At 32.0% G+C, this 20248-nt stretch overlaps 3 protein-coding genes across 5 annotated transcripts; 2 read left to right on the top strand and 1 right to left on the bottom strand.

Annotated features, from left to right (window-relative positions):
- Positions 1-6794: 6794 nt before the first annotated feature.
- On the top strand, positions 6795-10627 carry LOC106765012 (probable sugar phosphate/phosphate translocator At3g11320; the record flags this gene model as incomplete). The annotated part of the gene is given in 4 exon segments (XM_014649492.2): positions 6795-7566; positions 8722-8825; positions 8928-9156; positions 9961-10627. Coding segments are annotated over 4 exon segments (921 nt in total). The 3' UTR covers positions 10108-10627.
- Positions 10628-12239: 1612 nt separating this feature from the next.
- LOC106765011 (probable glucan endo-1,3-beta-glucosidase A6) lies at positions 12240-13552 on the top strand. Its single transcript, XM_014649491.2, has one exon. It carries the CDS (start codon positions 12252-12254, stop codon positions 13365-13367), a length of 1116 nt encoding a protein of 371 aa, XP_014504977.1. The 5' UTR covers positions 12240-12251; the 3' UTR covers positions 13368-13552.
- Positions 13553-17217: 3665 nt separating this feature from the next.
- On the bottom strand, positions 17218-20046 carry LOC106763155 (uncharacterized protein At2g39920). Of its 3 annotated transcripts, none has more exons than XM_014647359.2 (6): positions 19739-20046; positions 19350-19539; positions 19087-19239; positions 18552-19002; positions 17947-18132; positions 17218-17598 (listed from the first exon to the last, which is right to left on the bottom strand). In XM_014647359.2, the coding sequence occupies exons 3-6, from the start codon at positions 19148-19150 to the stop codon at positions 17406-17408; spliced, it is 894 nt and encodes a 297-aa protein (XP_014502845.1). In that variant the 5' UTR covers positions 19151-19239; positions 19350-19539; positions 19739-20046; the 3' UTR covers positions 17218-17405. The 3 variants fall into 3 exon arrangements, with proteins under 3 accessions (XP_014502845.1, XP_014502843.1, XP_014502844.1); XM_014647357.2 differs by having other exon boundaries at positions 17947-18135; positions 19739-20043; XM_014647358.2 differs by lacking the exon at positions 19350-19539 and having other exon boundaries at positions 17947-18135; positions 19739-20042.
- Positions 20047-20248: the final 202 nt, after the last annotated feature.

Genomic DNA, 20248 nt, shown 5'->3' with positions numbered 1-20248 from the left:
ATACAAGAAGAATCAAATCGAATTTGACAAATTGAGTTCTAAAATTATGAAACATAAGTTTTTTGAATTGGATCTAGAATCCGAATTTTTTTAGTATTACTAAAGGATCTATGGAGAGAAATATACAAAGTTTCTTTCTAATCGTAACTAAATCTTCCATTTTTTTGCATAGTAGATATTGAAGCAAAATAGCTAAGTTACTAGTTAAAATTTGTCTTCCAGTCTCAATCTTTTAACTCGCATTTTAATCGAAGCAGACCAATAGGGTATTCTCTAGGGGAGCTGAGCTGACACGTGAATGAGATCCGGTTGCAGTCGTTAAATCGTAAATCAGCTGATGTGTTAAATCGTTATTTTTTTTTTCTCTTTTCGTTTTTCTTCTGAACCTCTTCCATGTATCCCTATTGATGTTTGTTTAGGTGATTTCAATCTACTGATTTTTTTCTTTTAACCCTTTCCTTTGATTTATTAGTGTATTTTATAGAATTTTGGTTTTTAGCCGGTTAAAGGGGTTCATGAAGAAAGTGAATAATCAATTCTCCTCTTCATCATCTCGAAAATTCAAGGGCTAAGGTAGAGGTCTCGGTTCTTCTCCTATACCCGTCAATTCCAATCCTATTTCTCGCCCCATTCCTTCGTTCAACCCTAATTTCAAACTTTCCTCAACCAATCCCAAATCCTCACCCCATAATACGAAGCCCACTAGAAGTATCGAGAACTCTTGTAAAGATAGTGATGGGTCTGATCTGTTTGATTCTTTGGTCACTAATTCTAATCGATTTCAAAATGGGTATTCACTGAACGTGTTTGAATGTCCCGTTCGTAAACATCCTTTCAGATCCGAAGAAGCTATGTCTGAACACGTGGAGATTTGTTTGAGTAACTTTGTTGAGTGTGAGCCTATAGGTGATGATGGAAACGAGGTTTCAAATTTGTTTGAATAACCTTGTTGAGTGTGAGCCTATAGGTGATTATGGAAACGAGGTTTCAGATTTGTTTGAGTAACCTTGTTGAGTGTGAGCCTATAGGTGATGATGGAAACGGGGTTTCAGAGAGTAAGATTGGGTCTAACACTAATGGTGAATTGGAGGTTTGTGTTGGGACTTACATTTCAGGGAATCCATCTAAGGGATTGGTTGATATTGTTCTCAAACTGTTGAGGAATATTGGTAGGGTACCTAAGAATGTGAAGTTTAGAAGGATTAAGATGAATAATCCCAAGATAAAAAGGTTGTTGGTGATGTTGCTAAGGGGTTGAGTTGCTCAGTTTTTTGGGATTTGAACTCAGGGAGGAGAATAAAGAGACATGGGCAGTGATGGAGGTTCCCAAAGAGGAGCAGATAAAATTCATCAAGAAGGCAATTGTGTTACTAGAATCACAACTTGTGCAGCAAGCATGTCCAAAGAGAGGGATTCGACATCTGCAAATTCTGCGCATAAATCAAGGGGGTGATTCAGTCTTGCTTTCTTATTTTTACCATTGCAAGTTCGGTGGTTCTGGTGTTGTGGCGGAGGACGAGGACGAAGACGAAGACGCAAGGAAGGAGACGACGCGGAGGGAGAAAAGCTAGGAAAGATTGATTGAGTGTAAAAAAAAATGACGTGGCACACCATCGTTGCCACCTCAACTTGACGTAGTTGGTTTTGGAGGATGAAAAATTATAGTTTCTTTAAGTAGAAAGATCAAAGTGTACCAAAGTTTGAAAGAAGACAAAAAACAAAATTGCTTGATAGTTTAAGAACTAAAAACATATTTAACCCATAATAAATTTAAAAATTATTTAAAATTACTTTTTTGTTTTTCAAATAATGATTATAGGAAGACACTAAGGTCTCTGCTAGTCGTCTAGATACCCTATGATTGGTAGTCTCAACATGACAACATGCTATATATAGTAAACTACATGCATAATAGATATAATTCTTATATAATAGGAGTAAAATAATATTATCATATAATATCTCAATCTATGATAATATTAATAATAATAATAATAATAATAATAATAATAATAATAAGTTGAATAATCTTGATGTGCATTTTATTTATAAGTATTTTAGTCATAAACCATATATTTTCAAGATAAAATGTAAACTCTTTAGTTTTTTTTAAACAATATTTTCTAGATTACAAGATTGGTTAATCAAATCAAAATTTCTTATATGACTTAAGACTCCTGGGTTTATATATGTTTGGATTGACCTTTGAATGTTTTCTCCATTTTTAAGTATTGAGTCAGATTTCGGATGATTGACATAATATCCAATCCTTCGACCATGAGTCAAAGTGTTTAAGGCGTAAAGGCTGAAAAAGTCTATTAAACTCATTCTGAATATTTCATGGTATTTTTTTCTTCATAGTATTTTTTTCACTTGTTTTGTTTTAACTAGTTTTCCTTTATTGTCAGTTTTAAATTTATCGTTTTAGTTTCACTTTACTACACTTTCTGTCATGCCATCTTTAGGTAAATTTCTCCATTTTTGTTAAATTCGGTGTTCGTCTCTAGCTTCATAATAATTTATGACATGATTTATTTTACCTGCAAAATAAACAACTTTTGGTTTTGTTTTAGCTGACCAATAAATCGCCTCTAGTATGTTGTGTTTGATTTTGTTTTAACTAATCAATGGATACTTGTGGGTTTAAATTGGTTTTTTCAACCTTTAGCCTCGGGAGTTAGAGTTAGTTTTTTCCTTCGTCGTCGTTGTTAATCACTCTAAATGGATATCCCCACCTCTAATCGAGCTAAAGCTAATCATTTTAAACAAACATATCCATTTTTATCGACAAGAAATTTATAAGATATAGAAAATAATATTTAGTTTTAATTATTCATATTTTATATTTTCAAAATTTGTAATATGTTTTGATAAAGTAGGAAACATTTTCTATGATTTTTCTATTAAAAGTATAAAATAATTTTACTAGAAAAATTAACAACAATTTAATGATAAAATGCATCCAGTAAACAACAATCAATCTTTGTTAGAAATAGTTATGATAGATAAATTTAAAATCTAACTTAATTTTACAAATTGTGAAATGAAATTCATACCTAATTATATACTTTAAATTAATTTTATCTTTTAATCATGGTAACACTTCAAATAATAAATACTATATAAATTAAGTAAAGAGAGTTGGTTAATTATTTTTTCATCTCTTTAAACTAATTTTAATATAATCTATTAATATATGTTATGTTATATCTAAAAGTAAATAGAATATTTTTATTGTAGAGGGATTGGAAGCTCAAGGATTGACAATAATAATAAGTTATTTAATAAGGGATTTTTAATACGCTAGTAGTTAAATCTTAATATCGTCAACTTAATAAGTTATTTAAATCAATTATAATTTCATTCCCATATCATGTTATTGAATATAGCATGCAATTGAATGTTGAAATGTCTAATGAGGTAGGTAATTGAAACCTCACTACCCATTTCATGTGATTGTGCATTTCACCTTCCCCACCCTCTTCTACAAAAACAAATATCATGTTTACAATAAGATATGGAAAATTAGGTTTCGGTTGAAAAATTTGGTGGACCACATCATCAAATCAAACGGTTCGTACATATTAACAACAATTTATACAAACTTTTGTTGACTGCTATCCATTAATGAATAGGTTCAAAACCCACTTTCTTTTTTCTTTCTTTACACTCAAGATGTGTATTAAAAAAGATTAATATATTTTAAAATATTTAAAATTCAACAGAAAGACAATAATACACTAACATAATTTTTTATTTTATATTTTCTATGTTCGATATACTCCGACGTAATTGCATTACATTTGGTTATCTCTCCAAAATAAATTTAGTTTGACTGTCAACAAGGCTGACAAAAATATATACGCTGTTATCAAGTCCGAAATAAATTTAGTATAATTTTAAGAGAAAAAAAAAAGACATAAAAAATTACTTTTTATTATTTCACCAGCAAACTTGAATTTATGTTTTGTTATATCACTAACAGACTTAAATTTACATTTATTAATATATTAACAGATGTAAACTTATATGTTTTTTTTTTAAAATCAAATTGATTTTGACACCAAACAAAAATTTATATAATAGAAATTATATAAACGAAATATATAATTCAAATATAAGTAAATAATAAATATTTTCAAAATTAATATAAATATAAATATTTTATTAAATAAAATGAGTAATCTTACTTAAAATAAAGACAAAAGCTAACCTACATGCTCAAAGATTTTCTTGATGTTATCACTTCTGAAAAATAGCAAATGTTATCCTACCTTCTTCTGCTCACTTGTACATTCAAGACTCTTCTTGACTTTGACTTTGGCTAAAGTGATGAATTATGATTTTTCTATTACATTTATTATTTATAATAATAATAATATATTATTATTATTATTATTATTATTATTATTAAAATAATAAGTTGACGCGTCAAATCCAAATTTGACGATGTTATGATTGAGAGAAGGTGTAATACGCACCACTTCAGGTGGCTTTGCATTATTGGGATTCCGTGAAGAAATTGGGTCTAACAATAACCTGATATTGTTTTCACTACGTAAATGTCATTTCTTCAAAACGACGTAACTTAATGACAAAAATAAAACGCCGTTTTACCCACGTGTTTTCGAAGGAAATGAATGGCTCATCAAAAAAATTGTAATATCCTCGTTTCCTTTTTCCTTCTACACGTTAAGATAAAAAAACGTTAAAATTAAATATATTTTAAATTAATTATTATGAGAAAATCAAATTTATCTTTAGATTTTCTTTAAGGGGTTTTTGGTCAAATTTGTGTATAATTAAGCTAGTTAAAGAGTTTACAAGATGATTGTTAAGTGATAAATTCATATCTTATGAGTTTTAAGCTAGTAAATCATTTTATTAACTTAAAAAAGTTTGAATAAATTAATAGGTAAATGTATAATGATGTAAAAGAAAGTAATTTTATAAATTTTATTATTAATGTTATTGTGAATATTATCACTTTGATATTATAATGCTATAACCATTATTTTAAGAGTATTGCTTCTTCTATCCTATCGAAAAACATAAGGTGTAAGAAGAAATTTAATAGGGTGTTGGAAGCAATACTCTTAATTTAATTTAATGATTGTTGTTACCTGAAACATATCCGTTAGAGTTTGTAGATAACTTAGTTTAATACATAAAATAATATAAATTTTATATTTATTATTTGTCATGTGATACATTTGTCAACATGATTCAACATATCATTAAAATTTAAATATCTTATTTAATCTCCAAATTTAATACTTATACCATATCTAAAATTCATATCCGGCGATTTAGTTTATTGGGTTAGTTAAGTTTAGATTGTTTTTGTTGTGGGTTAACTTGATTAGATATTTTTGAATTACAAATTATATTAAATTAATTTTTTTATGAAAAATATTATTTTTGTTTTGAACAAATAAAATGATTTTTTATATAATTTATTAATGAATTTTCTCCAAATAATATCATTAAAAATATATCTATAAATTTATAAATATAAATTAAAACAAATATTTATAAAATGCAAATCTATAATCCAAATTCAACCATAATTATCTATTTACTTAATTTTATTTATAAAAAAACATTTATTGATTCAATCCAATTCGTATTCTTTTTTTTTTTTTTTTCTAAAACCTACTTTCGCATATGCTCTCTAATCCAACACGTCATTAAAGTAATTGTTATATTAATTATTAAAGTAATTAGTGTGATATTAATTATGATTTACGATTAGTTTAATTATGAGATGGAGTGTGTCGTTTTCAGAGTCTCTTTTTCCTTACATACGTTTACACTGATAGGTAGGTGTCAGGTCTACCTATTTTCAGACCCATGTTTCTGCACAAATTGCGCCACCCTTTTTAATCCTCTGCAGCACTCTCTACACTTTCTTATTTATTCTCTTCTCTTACATAATAATATTACTATTTCTTTTCTTTTTTATCAATCAATTATACTCCAAACCATTCTGTAAAAAACTCCAGGAATCCGGATCCCTATACATCTGTAATCCAAAAAGAATACACTCTTCCAATCATTTTTAAACCATTCTTCTTTCTTCTATCAAGAAGGTAAAGACAAAATAAATAATAAAAATAGGTTTGTCTAATAATGTTATAGAAATTGAAAGTAAAAGAAACTAAAAGCAAGTTTTAATTTTTCACTTAAATCTTTTATTTATTTTTTTAGAAAATTGGACCAGTTATATTACATAAATTTTCATCTTACAAATGGATCGATTTGATTAGATTGTACACTTTTTAACATAGTTTGTTCAACATATTTTTCAGACCACTATAAAACCATCCATAAAAAAAAATAAAATTATTATTTCTAAATTTTATTTACAACTAAAATCTAAATAGTCTAGACTACAACCCAAACAAGATATGAAGAATTTTGATATTATCTGTAATTTAATAAAATTAAAAATTCATTTCAAAATACTACATTATTATCTCTATCAAAATATTACCTATTACGTTTTTTTTTATTACATCATTGTTTTAATTAAAAAGAAAATACAAAATATAATCCAAACATATCTTAAAATGGTCAAACCTAAATATTAAAATCAGAATCCGTTAAAAATCTATTTCCGACTAGTAGGGGAGTCGGTTTCCGGTGTACACCCACATTAATGTGAACGTGGAAAATATCCATCTACAGTTGTCATCCTTGTTTTTTCTTACATGTAAAAGATTATTTTATTATACGACAAATTACGTGGTTAAAAAATAATTGTTGTAAAAAATTAATTACATTGATTCTAATTTTTCTTTTAAAACAAAATTATCAACTCATTACATATGGTGACAGGGAAAATAAAAAGAATAAGAAATAAAAGGGAATAAAAGAAAGCACAGGGAAGCGAAGGACCTGTTTGTTTACGCGCTTTGCCTTTGGCATCCATTGATAAAATCAGTTGCTGGGTTTTGAGCAGAAACAAACAGTCCCTGGCCCTCGATTGGAACATTGGAATCCATCAATCAAATCAAATCAAATCAGTGAAGCGGTGGCGATGGAGGAAGGAGCGGGTTGTGAGATTGATGGAAGGGAATTTTAGGCGGAAGGTTCTCAGATCCACGCTCTCTCCATCACAGAATGAAGGGTGGGAGCCGTTTCTTCACCATAGCTCTGGTCTCCGCCTGGTACGCCACCAACATTGGGGTTTTGCTACTCAACAAGTACCTTCTCAGTAACTATGGCTTCAGGTACCCTATATTCCTCACCATGTGCCACATGACCGCTTGCTCCCTCTTCAGCTACGTCGCCATCGCCTGGCTCAAGCTCGTTCCCATGCAGACCATACGCTCCCGCCTCCAGTTCCTTAAGATCGCCGCTCTCAGCCTCGTCTTCTGCGTCTCCGTCGTCTTCGGCAACGTCTCCCTCCGCTACCTCCCCGTCTCCTTCAACCAGGCCATCGGCGCCACCACTCCCTTTTTCACCGCCGTCTTCGCCTATCTCATCACCTTCAAGAGAGAGGCCTGGCTCACCTACCTCACCCTCGTCCCCGTCGTCGCCGGCGTCGTCATTGCCAGCGGGGTAACGCTTCTTGATTCCCAATCTAACTTATTTCGTATTTTATTTTATTTTATTTTTTTTCCTACTCCTGCGCTTTTTCTAATTTTATAGAAAAATCATTTAAATTATCGCTTTGCTTTAGTCTGTCAGAAATTAACAAAAATTATTATTTCTTTTTAAATGCGGTTTTACGAACATCTATTTATAAATGCTAGGCAATTATAGCACCGACACTTGCAGACAAGCCCTCCACGACTTTAACGTAGGAGTGTACTATTATTGGAATCATTATTAAAATAAAGAAAACAATCTTGTTTAGTCATGACCTTCATCCAATTACAGAACTTACCGTATGTGAAGTTTTTAAAATTTTATATTAATTACTTTAGAAGTCTTATACAAGATGGTTTTTGAGTGGGTGATATTATAATTTATAAAGTCTTATCGAGCATGATTCTTTTTTTGGTTTATGGTGTGTAATCTTCAATTCTTGCAATCAATTTGAAATTATAGTTAGTTGGTATGGTTTTTAATATAGTTTTTCCAAAAATCAATACACCTATCATGTATCACAGTTTGTTACTAGATGACAGTGTTAAAGCTCTTTGATTCATGCTAGTTACTTTATTATGTTAAGTTAGAGTTTTTGATTAGTTACACTTGCGGTACTATCGCAAAATATTATGACTTTTAGAAATATTTTATTTTCAATTCGGTAGGATGTAGGGTTATGCAGCTCCACTGGGGAATTTTTTACTTTTCATGAATCTGTTGTATTGCTCGGATTGTACATCGGAATCTCTTCTGTAGTTACTTTATTTAAGAAAATGTTTGGTTAGGTATGTTTGAGAAGCAGAGGTATCTTTGCTTTATGTGTGGTATTTCCGGTTATAAATAAAAACTTGTTTCGTTCATGCTGTGTAGCATTCTTGGTTTTCATTATACTCACTTTCTGTCCCCAGCTTGCTGATTTTTTTTAGAAACTGGGAGTTTTTTTTCATGAATTTAGAAGTTTTCATTGCTGTTGAATCAAATTCAACTGTGGGCGAGGGACAAATTAAGCATTGGCAGATCTTTTTTCTCCTTTTTATGTATTATTCAAGTATTGATGAGTATAAAACAAAAATAATGTATAGCTTCTGATGTACTTGTTCTTTGTTTTTTCTTCTCTTATAGAGTGAACCGAGCTTCCATTTATTTGGATTCATAGTATGTGTTGCAGCTACAGCTGCTCGAGCTTTAAAATCCGTGTTGCAAGGAATTTTACTTTCTTCTGAAGGGTATGTATAAGGAACATGCTGTTTTGTTCATTACTATGTTTTCTTCTGTGATCAGATTATATTATATTAAATATCTACTGATTCGTTTCTTTCGTGTACCAGAGAGAAGCTGAATTCTATGAACCTTCTTCTTTACATGGCTCCAATTGCTGTTGTTTTCCTTCTCCCTGCCACACTAATGATGGAAGAAAATGTGGTTGGCATTACATTGGCTCTTGCCAGAGATGACGTGAAGATCATTTGGTATCTGCTATTTAATTCAGCACTTGCTTATCTTGTCAACCTGACCAATTTCTTGGTCACCAAACATACCAGTGCTCTTACCCTGCAGGTATGCTTCAGTTATTTATACAGGCGTACGTCCTTGTTTTTGCAAATTTTAACACTTTACTCAATGAACGCATCTGCTTAAAACACAAGTTTATCGTCACAATGCTATTTTTTTTTTTAATTTATTCGTTTCCATATGTTTTTAGTGCCTTCATTTTCGTGTTGTTATTTGTCTAGGCGCCTTATTAATTATTATTTTTGGTTTTTTTCATTTCTATAAGAATAAATTATTTGGAAACACATTTACCTAGGGTCATCCGAGTTTCTAGATTGTCTAGTAACTAGTGAATTTCCTAAAAATTTTCAAGCACTTAGTTTTCCAGTTTCCGTTTCTTAATTAGTTCATGGATTAATGATGAATATTTTCTATTGGATCTCTAAAACTAGTGCCGGGGCACTATTTTCAAATACTGCTATCTGGCTGGTCACGGGGGTCTAGTTCTAATGGTGCCAAATTATTGACTGAAATTCTCTGTAAAATGAGTGGCTATCTGTGTTAACTTTTCAGTGACATTTCAGATGTTATTGATTAAGTTCATTAGAGATACCTTGACTAAGTTGATTATAGATATTATAGGAGATGTTGTTTAGGGGTGTTTGCCGTGGAAATGCATATTTAAAACTCTGTTTCTAGACGTTTTCTTTGTAAACGGGTGTGTAACACCATATTCTTTTGGATTCGTGAAAGGTCAAAGGAGTCTGATTCAAGTGAGGATAACTGGATAAACAGTCCAGGACTTGATACTTTTAGAAACTTATGTTAAGTTCATGCTCTAACAACTAATCCGAGAGTCGGCTCTTGCAGGTACTTGGGAATGCTAAAGGGGCTGTAGCAGTAGTAGTTTCAATTCTGATATTTAGAAACCCAGTGTCAGTCACTGGAATGATGGGTTATTCATTCACAGTCCTTGGAGTAGTACTCTATAGTGAAGCCAAAAAACGAAGCAAGTGATACAGATGCTGATTCATGAGATTTGGGAAGTCAGCAATGAATTCCCTATATTTGTTTTCATCCCTGTGCGGACAACCTCGAGATTCCGTGAGGCAAATTTGTTAGCATGATTGTGATCAGAATCCGGATGTTTCAGACTATATATACAATTTTTTTACCCCACATGGAAAGCCTCATTAAACGGGTTCCCCACCGTTTTAGCACCTGTGCAGAAATAGCCCACAGTACAAAGTTTCAATAAGTGACTGATCTCTTTGAAGAAAGAGTTGTAGAATTGGATCCTCTGCTCATTTGTTGTTTACATTTGTTTATTGATGATAAAGTTCGTGGTTTTTCTCATAGCAAAAGTTCTGTATTACCTGTCCCAAAACAATGTGTAGTGTGTAATATCTTTTTCTTAATGGGGGTTGAGGAGATTCTTTAGTCTTTCAAACTAGGAAATTATACAACTATTTGTTCATTATGTGTTAGAATGTAGTCAGATACCCTTTTTATTTTACAAATATATTTAGAATCTGAATTGACTTATTTTATAAAAATAATTTGAAGGGAACTCTTTTAATTTCTTTTTTGTTTGTAGAATTTTTAAGTAATTCAAAATGCGATGGCATTCTTTTTAGTTTTGGGCAAACTTAGGAAGATAAGTTGGGATGACCCAACTGCATCATACACATGAATAGACAGTCATCACTTAATTTTTCTTCCTTCTGAGTAGCCCTTATCTTGCAAGTGTAGCTTTCTTCATTTTGAATTTTCTGCTTTTCAAGCTCATTTTTTTCTTGTTATCTCCATAGGAGGCAGCTTTTTGCTAAACCCCTCATTTTTTGAACACATACATTTTGGTCACTTACAAAGCAAGCGACATCACAACTAGTGAACAAGAGATTAAATATTGAAACAGATCCATTTCGTTAGGACCTCGACAATGAGCACTTGTCACAAACCAATATTCAACTAAGGTGTTAATGAGCTTTCTGAATCCTATCTTCTCGAACACTTTTCTTGGGTCCCAGAAAACATGCCGGCAACTTTACTAGGGGTCCTTTGTCTAGAATAACCAAAAGGTATCATCAACAGTAAGCAGAAACACCCAATTCCGTAAACCCATATTATAAATTGCTCATTCCAAAATGAAGTTTCAAAAAGGAAAATTGAAGACTGTTAACAGTTTAGGAGTTGTTTTGTCAGCTTGCTTGATAGCTATTCAAATTGAAATTATCACCAAATTAATGAGGCACCAATTCAAAAAAGAGGTTAAGAAAGAGTATATGTGAGAGTGGAAGTTCTTCTTGAAAAAGTTGCTCGTTCTGAGGCTTACAGTAAAGAACATCTTCCACGGAGAAATAGTTGTTGAACTGAAACATGAAGATCATGGTCAACAATGGGAGCCAAAAGTAAGAACTTAGAAGTTAAAATTGGAAAGAAATCCAACATATATTCAATATAATCGTTGCAACTGTAATGTCAATAATGCAACTGAAAGGGAAAAAACAGTGAAATGAAAGATACAAAACCTACGTTTGAGGTTCCTTTGCAATGAGAGCACTTGATGAAGATTTATGGTAAGTAGTGCCATCGGGTAGATAGCTTATCAACGGAACCGTTTTTGTCACAAGTATTGGTCTTTTGTTAAGTGCTAATGAAAGATATCTCTTCCGTTTCTTAGATCTAAGCTCACCAAACATGCCACCAACACTTTCAAATGTAATGTAGATTTTTGAACTTTAATTTATAACTTCAACTTCTACATAATTGAAATAACCCATTGACAAAGTGAACGATAAATACCTTTTTCGACAGTTTAGTTGAAGAGAAAGTTCGACATGTGCTCAGATTGTTATATCTTATGCAACAATTGATTGGTAATATTCTATTTCCATACATTTTTTTAGAGATTGAACATGTTATTAAGTTATTAGTTGACGAATACAAAACGGAAAAGTGAAACAAATAAGTAATCTTGGTGTAATGAAATTCAGAAAAAGCAAATTAAACAATAGTGAGTGTAAGTGCATGCAGGTAGCAAGAGGAGAAGAAAGAAAGAGGGAAAACTATAGATCCCGCCACATTTTAAAACTTGAAACCCTCTCTAACTAATTTTCTGTTCCATTGTTTCTCTCTCCTCTTGCAGAGCAGCAACAACCATGTTGCGCTTCTTCTTCTTCTTCGTGGCTCTCTGGTTTCTCTGCCTCCTCCCTCACGCCCTCCCCCATCCCTGTATCGGCGTCACCTACTCAGCTCCCAGCGGCTCCTCCAACCACCACTCCCAGGAGGTGGAGCGCATCTCCGGTGGCCTCCGGCAGCTGAAGGCGAAATCCCTCCGGTTGGAAAACGCGGATCCCTCCATCACCCGGAGCCTCCTCTACACTAACACCACGCTCTTCCTCACCATACCCAACTACATGGTCTCGCAAATCGCCCAAAACCGCTCTGTAGCAGAGTCCTGGCTCTACACCCACGTAGTACCATTCTATCCACGTGTCAAAATCACTACCATCTCGGTAGGCAACGCCTTCCCCGACGTGCACCCGGAATCCCTCAATGACCTCCTCCCGGCAATCTCCAACGTCCACGTGTCCCTACGCGTCCTCGGCATCCGCAAGATCAAAGTGTCCACGTCGTTCTCCTTCGTCACCGCCCTGTCATCCCCATTCCCGCCCTCACACGCACAGTTTCAAGAACCCCAAGGGATCACACTCTTCGGTCCGCTCCTCCAATTCTTGCAGGATACAGATTCCTGCTTCTTGATCAACCTCTACCCTTACAACCTCTACCGTTTGAACCCCGAGATCCCCCTCGGCATCGCGCTCTTCCAAGAATACCCTTTCAACTTCCGCGACGACTTCATCACCGGCGTCCGCTACCGCAACCTCTTCGACGTCATGGTCGACGCCGTTGTCACCGCCCTCGCTGTCGCCGGCTACGAGACCATCCCCCTCGTCGTGACCGAAACCGGCTGGCCTAGCTTTAGCGCCCTCGGGAACGAGTTCGACGCCAACCTCGGCTACGCCGGGATTTACCTGAAGGGCCTGGTGAAACACCTGAAGTCCGGGATGGGAACGCCGTTGCTGAAGGACGGTGTGCGCGAGGTTTTCGTGTACGAGATGTTCGATAAGGACGAAGGAACAGGAAGGAGTTGGGGGGTTCTCTACGCCAACGGAACTGCCAAGTATCGCGTGGATTTCTCCTCTTCCTCTCTTCCTTCTTCTCCTGTTCGCCTGGCGGTGATCATCGTTTTCTTGATTTTCGTTATTGCGTGACTTTGTTATCGGTTGAGTTGTGCTGTTTTTGTTGTAGAATTTCTTCATGCAGAGATTGACTGACGTGGGCATAATTACATTTGTTCTTCTCTTTTGTATTTCTTGGTTGATTAGATAAAAACAATACATCTTGTTCTTGTATGAAACCTGATTCTGTTTGGTGTTTGGGATAGAAAAATAATACTTTTTACACCCTCTTTAAAAATAAATACTGTCAAACACTTTCTATGATATAATTTTTTGTTCAAACTTTTTATTATAAAAAAATATTCATTTTACGTTTAAAATATTTATATATATAAAGAAAATAAATGTTTAATAAGTTTGTATAAGATGATCGTGTACCTTTATCATTTATTATTTATTTTTTATTTAGTTTTCACACTTTAATTGATTTTTAAATTAATTAAAAATACATACAGATTTTATTTAGAATTTATCTTCCTCTTCCAAAATTACGCTCTAGCTACGGCCCAATATTTGGGCCATATACAGTTGATCACAAATGGACCACTTGATTCGTTATGGATGAACTGTGGCATAAAATAAAATTGATTTTCAACTTCCTAAACTAGGTTTAAATTTAAATCATTATTAGAAGATAGGTAAACGTAGTTCTTTGTTCTTTGAAATGTATTCATATTTCTTTTATTATATCATATCTCAGTAAAACCTATAAGCTAATAATACTTGCCAAATTAAGAAAAAACAATATTACCAATAATTTTCTCTTAAATACATTTCCTTATAAATACTCTTTAGGTTAAATTTTATTTAAAATAACAAAATCACAAGTGAGTATTGATGGTTAGTATTAGTTAGTGAAGGTATGGTGAAAATTGTGATAAAATAATAAGTACTTGTCAATATGGTAAAAAAAAGAACCTTTTCATAACATACAAACAAATATATCCTGCTTCTTCTTTCTTTTCTTTTTTTTTTTTTATAAATCCTTTTGAGTTTTTTTTTTTATTTAATAAATTGTGTGTGCTTGTGATGTTTTAAAATTGTTATAATAATTAAGTAATACACAAAACAATATTAAAAATAGCAATATCATTATTTCATGATAACAATACATCAGTGTTGTCAAAATGGATTTAAACTTGCATGTCGATCCTGCTCACTATAGGTTCAGATAAGGTTGGGTTTGAAAAAAATGAAATTTTTTTATACGAGTCAATTTTTAACCAAGTTCACCAACTCACCTAATTTAATTTAATTATATATTATTTTGTGTACTAATATTATTAGCTAACATTTTTTTATTGTATTGTAAATGGAAATAAAGAAAAAGATGTTTCAAGAAAACAAAATATTATAAATTTATCCATTGAAAACTCTAATTTTATAAATGAATAAGTGATATAAAAATTATCAATATTATAAACTTATTTATTCAAATTTGCTTTTTTATTATATTTGAGTTGTAGGTTAATTTTTTATTTTGAATTATCTTTGAAGTTTAACACTACTTTTAAGTAAAATTATTTAAATTTAAATTACAAAAAATTATAATTTTTTTTATTTAAAAAATAAAACTTGTAATTAAGTGAGCAAACAAATTTATGTCTAAATTAAACAGAAAATGAAAAATATTTTATGCTGACTTCTACTTTTTTTTTAAGAATAAAAATTTAATAATGCATTTTTCATGTTTTCCAGTAGTGTTTTTTTTTTTGTCTAGCCCATTATGGTTTAAATTAATTTTATGTTGGGTGTTGCTCCCTATACCTCCCCAAGTGAGATCTGTACCTTCCCATTAATTTAATTTATTTCAAAAATATTCTACACCTCCCCACTATTTTCTTTTATTCCAAAAATACCCTACACCTCCCCACTACAATCTTTCTCTTTCTCTCTCTACATTGATGGAGCATTTACATGGCTCATTAATAGAGCATTTACATGACTTAAATTTGAAGTTAGATATATTTTCTTAAATAAGTTTGATTCAATGTTATTTTCGTTGTTGAATATATTTTTTCTTTTCAAATTACTTAATAAATGCTAAAATTTTGTTCTAAATTTCTAGAAAAATGTTTATATACATGTATCTTTTTTTACATATAATATCTACAATTTTTAACATTATATTATGTTTTAACTCACCGACATGTTTGACTCAAATAACTTGAATAAAATATTTAATTTATTAGATAAATAATATAAAAATGTTATTAAATACTTAAAATATAAAAAAAAAGTTATTTGTTAAAGATTTAGAATTTATTTAGTTCTTTCGTCATTATAAAGTTAGTATATAATAATAATATTAATAATAATATATCATTATTTACTATTAATATCATTATGCTTATTATTTTGTATTTGCATCTAACTTTTAATTTTATAAAATGGAAATGGTAGAACTACTAATATTGAAGTTTCCTCAGAATTTTATATTTTGTAGTATGTTACAAATTCAAATCTGAACCTCGTGAATGCTCCATTAATGTAGAGAGAGAAAGAGAAAAATTCTTAAGGATAGTGGGGAGGTGTAGGGTATTTTTGGAATAAAGAAAATAATGGGGAGGTGTAGAATATTTTTGAAATAAATTAAATTAATGGGAGGTACAGGTCCCACTTGGGGAGGTGTAGGGAGCAACACCCAAGTTTATTTAAATGGATTACCTGACCATTTGGCTTTCTGAATGGTTTAAATACTTTTTTGTCCCTAAGTTATAAGTTGGTATTCAGTTTAGTCTTCGTTTTTAAAAATATCAATCTTTGGTCCCTAAGTTATAAAAAAATGTATCAAATCAGTCTCAGCCGTTAACGAAATCAATGAAATATATATCAAATCAGTCTCATCTATATTCTTTCATACTTGTGGGCACTTTGAAGGTTGCAAAATCTCCATATCTAGATGGTAACTTGGTACATATTTTATTGATTTCATTAACGGCTGAGACTGATTTGATACATTTTTTTTATAACTTAGAGACCAAATGTTAGACATTTTTAAAAACGGAGACTAAACTGAACACCAGCTTATAACTTAAGGAAAAAAAAAGGATTTAAACCTTTCTGAATCATATATTAGAAATGAAAACCAATGAAGAGTTGACTAATTAAGAATCGACAAATAATTACAGGTGAAATTATACTAACCAAATATTGAGAGACATGACAAGAATGCAAACCTAATCAACATTAAAGTGTGCATGATGTTTGTACAAATATTTAATGAAAGGATAAGGATTGAGATGTGAATATACCAACATACGACAAATCCAATGCATTCATTTCATGAAGTTTGTGGTATTCTATTTTTATCTTGGTTCCTAAATTTAAAAAAGGATTGTTTCTCAAAAAAATAAAAAATGATCTCTAAAAATATTTTGTGAATGAGAGGAGGTCCAAAATAAAAAACATAACTCATATTTTAACACATTTCGATACATAACAACTTAAAACCTTACTAAAAAAAGAATCGGGTTAACCTTTTTACAAAAAATAAAAAATTAATTGAAACAAAAACAAATATAAGAAAAACAAATCAAAATTCTAAATATAGATAATTAAAACTAATATTTATATCACAATAATTATGTATTTTAAGTTTTAAATGAGATTATAAACATGGTTGAACGAATTTATCCTATCCCAGAAATACTTATAGGAGAACTTTATTTAAGAATCATCAAGAACTCCCTCGTCAGTTTTTATTCCGAAAAAGATTAAGATGTTCATTTCTAAAATTATATCAGAAATACGGAGGTATCCAACAAAAGAAAAAGGAGAAACATTTTCCTTCTTATCTTATTCTTTTTTTAAGAAAAAGAAAAAAAATGCAATTGATTTTATCTCTAATAATATCTAATTGACGTGACACTTCCAACTGATATAATACAAGAAATTGACAGCATATATCTTGAGAAAAATTATATTTTTACGCTCTATCATCCTTGGCAGAAAGTGAGATGTGATTACAACACCCTTAATATGAACAAATGGGAGATGCAGAGAATTAAACCTTGTAAAAAAACAAATCAATAGTCCTATGGTGTAGGATATGAAACTAATATCCAGCTTCTATGTTCTTGTTTGCAGTTCAAACTTGTCAAATATAGGGTCCGGAAGCAAAAAAACTCTTATTCCTCTATCATGAACACTCAAAGCATCCATTTCACTGCTGATGATACTTTTTATGCGGAATCCATTCGTTTTTATCACATTCCTTTGTCTAGAAAAAAACTCATTCCCTTTGGAAGAATCTGCATCATCTCTGCAAAAACATACATCATACATTGGTTGCATAAGATGGAAGTTCTTACGTATGGTATCGCTAAAGAGGAATTAGCTATTGTTTTGTAGGGAAAGAGATTGTTTAAAAGACCAAATATTTTGACCATGGTTATAGAATTAATGAAGGAGGTTTGGAAGAGAAATTAGAAAATGGAACATCCACATATTGTTGATAAGAGTGGTAAGATGCCTGTGCTAACTGAGCACTGAAATCATCTGAGAAAAAGAGAGGTTTAGATTTCTACCATAAGGTCCAAAGAGACAGAATTTGAGATCCTCCTTTAATCATTATCCATGATAACTGAAAGGAAAAAAATAATCAGAATACCTCATCATCAAAGAAGACCAGCCTCTAAATCCAGCAGAGAGAAGATGATTGATGGTGACATTTTGGTGTTTTACATGCTCTCTTGATAACAAAATTATGGACCATCCACCAGCTTGAAGCTTGGAGTATAATCTTAAAACAAACATGTGCTTTAAATTCTTTGCCTCTATGATGCAATTGTCAATGCTGCTGTTATCATGAAAACCACATCAAAAGAAAAAACCATGTCAGGTTACTGCTAAAAATATGTGCAGAGCTGCATCAAGTTAGATGAACAACTTAAAAATACATAACAACAAGTTGCATAACAGATGCAAGTTGGAGTGACAAAAAATTTGTATAAAAATTTTGAACACCATGATTCAATTTCTATACCATCAACAATTGAGGAACATAAAGGTGGGTTAAGTAACACAATAAAAGACAAAGTTCATCAAGATTGAGATTACATGTCACTTCAAGAATTTCCCAGCAAAAGTATTTCTTCAAAGAAAGAAGAATTTCTTTTACAAATACCCAAAAACTGAACCAATAGATGTAAGATTCCTCTTTCAGAGAAATTATGGCCTCATACACAGGGGGGATAAGGTGAATGATAAGATTACCTTTGCAACAAAGTAGGAGAATGAGGATTTGGGGAAACGATTCCATCTATGTCTATCAACACCACATCAAGATCATCATCATCTGATGGTCTAACAGAGTTGAAATAATCATCCATTAGAGATTTGGTTGAATCCAAGTCTCTAGCATATTGACCTCCCTTGATATACCCTATGGCAAGGTCCTTGCAGAGGTTAGGAAAATTGTGTCCTTCCAAGTTATTGAGCTTGGCATGCAGAGAATAGACCTTGCAATAGTTGTACTTGTCGTTTATATTCCGAAGCTCAATAATTCCAGCATGGCTACTTTGACAAGATTGCAGCATCATTGCCAGTGAAACCAATAAAGTAATCAATAAAAGCCCGGCAGCGGCTAATGCAGCAACAAGAATGGTTGCAACAAAGGATGTGATGTAGAATCCTGATTCCAGCACAAAACTGCTCCTCCTCAACTCTGTAACCACGAAAGAACCAGGATCAATAAATCAAAATTATGCTAACATAATAAGTTGAAATGACAAAGCTTTCCATTACATACCAGAACCACCAGAGAGACTGTGAGCAGAATACATCTGCTCCATTTGATGGCCATAAGCAGACATAACTTCAAGCTGCTGCTAATTTCTATTCTAAAATCCAGTTAAAGCAGCACCAATTGCTTGCTTCCAGAACTAGAAATCAAAGGGGCATCCTGAAATTTTGGAGAGATTTTATTATCGTTCATGGTATCAGGTCCAACAACAGTGACAAAGATGCAAATAGATGAGATTGGATTCCACTTTTGACATAACCAAAACTTACAAGCAAATACAGTGAACATCTTTTCTTTTTGCTTTGTTTCTAGCCCTTCCCCAGTTTTTTGACAACCAAACATTTCAACAGAAAGGGATGAGGAAATGGGGAAGAAGCTATCACTCATGACCCCAAATAACTGTTCAACAATTCCCTTTCCTTTTTCCATGAGAATTTCCCACCACCGAATCACCTGATCCTATATCAGAATATAAACAACCCTTCAAATTAAAGAATATAAAATATGCAAGCGATGCTAGATAATGTAAAACATTCAGCGGGCACACGATCTGTGGTGTCCACAAGTTCCTAACCAACCTTGCTTCCGATCACACAGAACACAACAAACAGAACTAATTGACTCAAAAACAAATATGAAAGAGAGAGTAGAAACTGACCCAAAGAACGGTGTTTCAATTTGTTGCATTAACTTCAAAAATCAAATCTTTTCCGATTTCGTCATCTGAATGTGTATTGCTAAATTGGTGATTGGGGAAGACAGTGAGAGAAAATAGCACCCAAGAAAGACATTATTATAAGCAAAGTGAATCATGGAAGGAAACATTTCACTGAAACATAGATATAGATCAATGATTCTACAGGATAGTTATGTGGCCACACTGTTTGGTTTATTCATTTTTTAAGTCTTTCCATGTTTGAGAAACGAGATACCTTGGACTAAGAAAACAGTGATTTCAGCGTAATCCTATCGGTCTTCTTTTCTTTATCCTTTGCTATCATTAAGATACCTATTTTCGGTACTTTTTTCATTTAGATTTTTTATTTTATTTTTTTTTAACTGGGTTCCTATTTTTGAAAAATTGAAGCAATTAGGTTATTATCGTTAGTTCCGTACTAACACCATTAAAAAGGGTGACACGTGTCAGCTTGTGATTTTTTTGATTTTT

This window comes from Vigna radiata, chromosome 6 (genome assembly GCF_000741045.1).
Source record: "Vigna radiata var. radiata cultivar VC1973A chromosome 6, Vradiata_ver6, whole genome shotgun sequence".
Lineage (NCBI taxonomy): Eukaryota > Viridiplantae > Streptophyta > Magnoliopsida > Fabales > Fabaceae > Vigna > Vigna radiata.
This window is presented reverse-complemented; position numbering and strand designations above follow the sequence as displayed.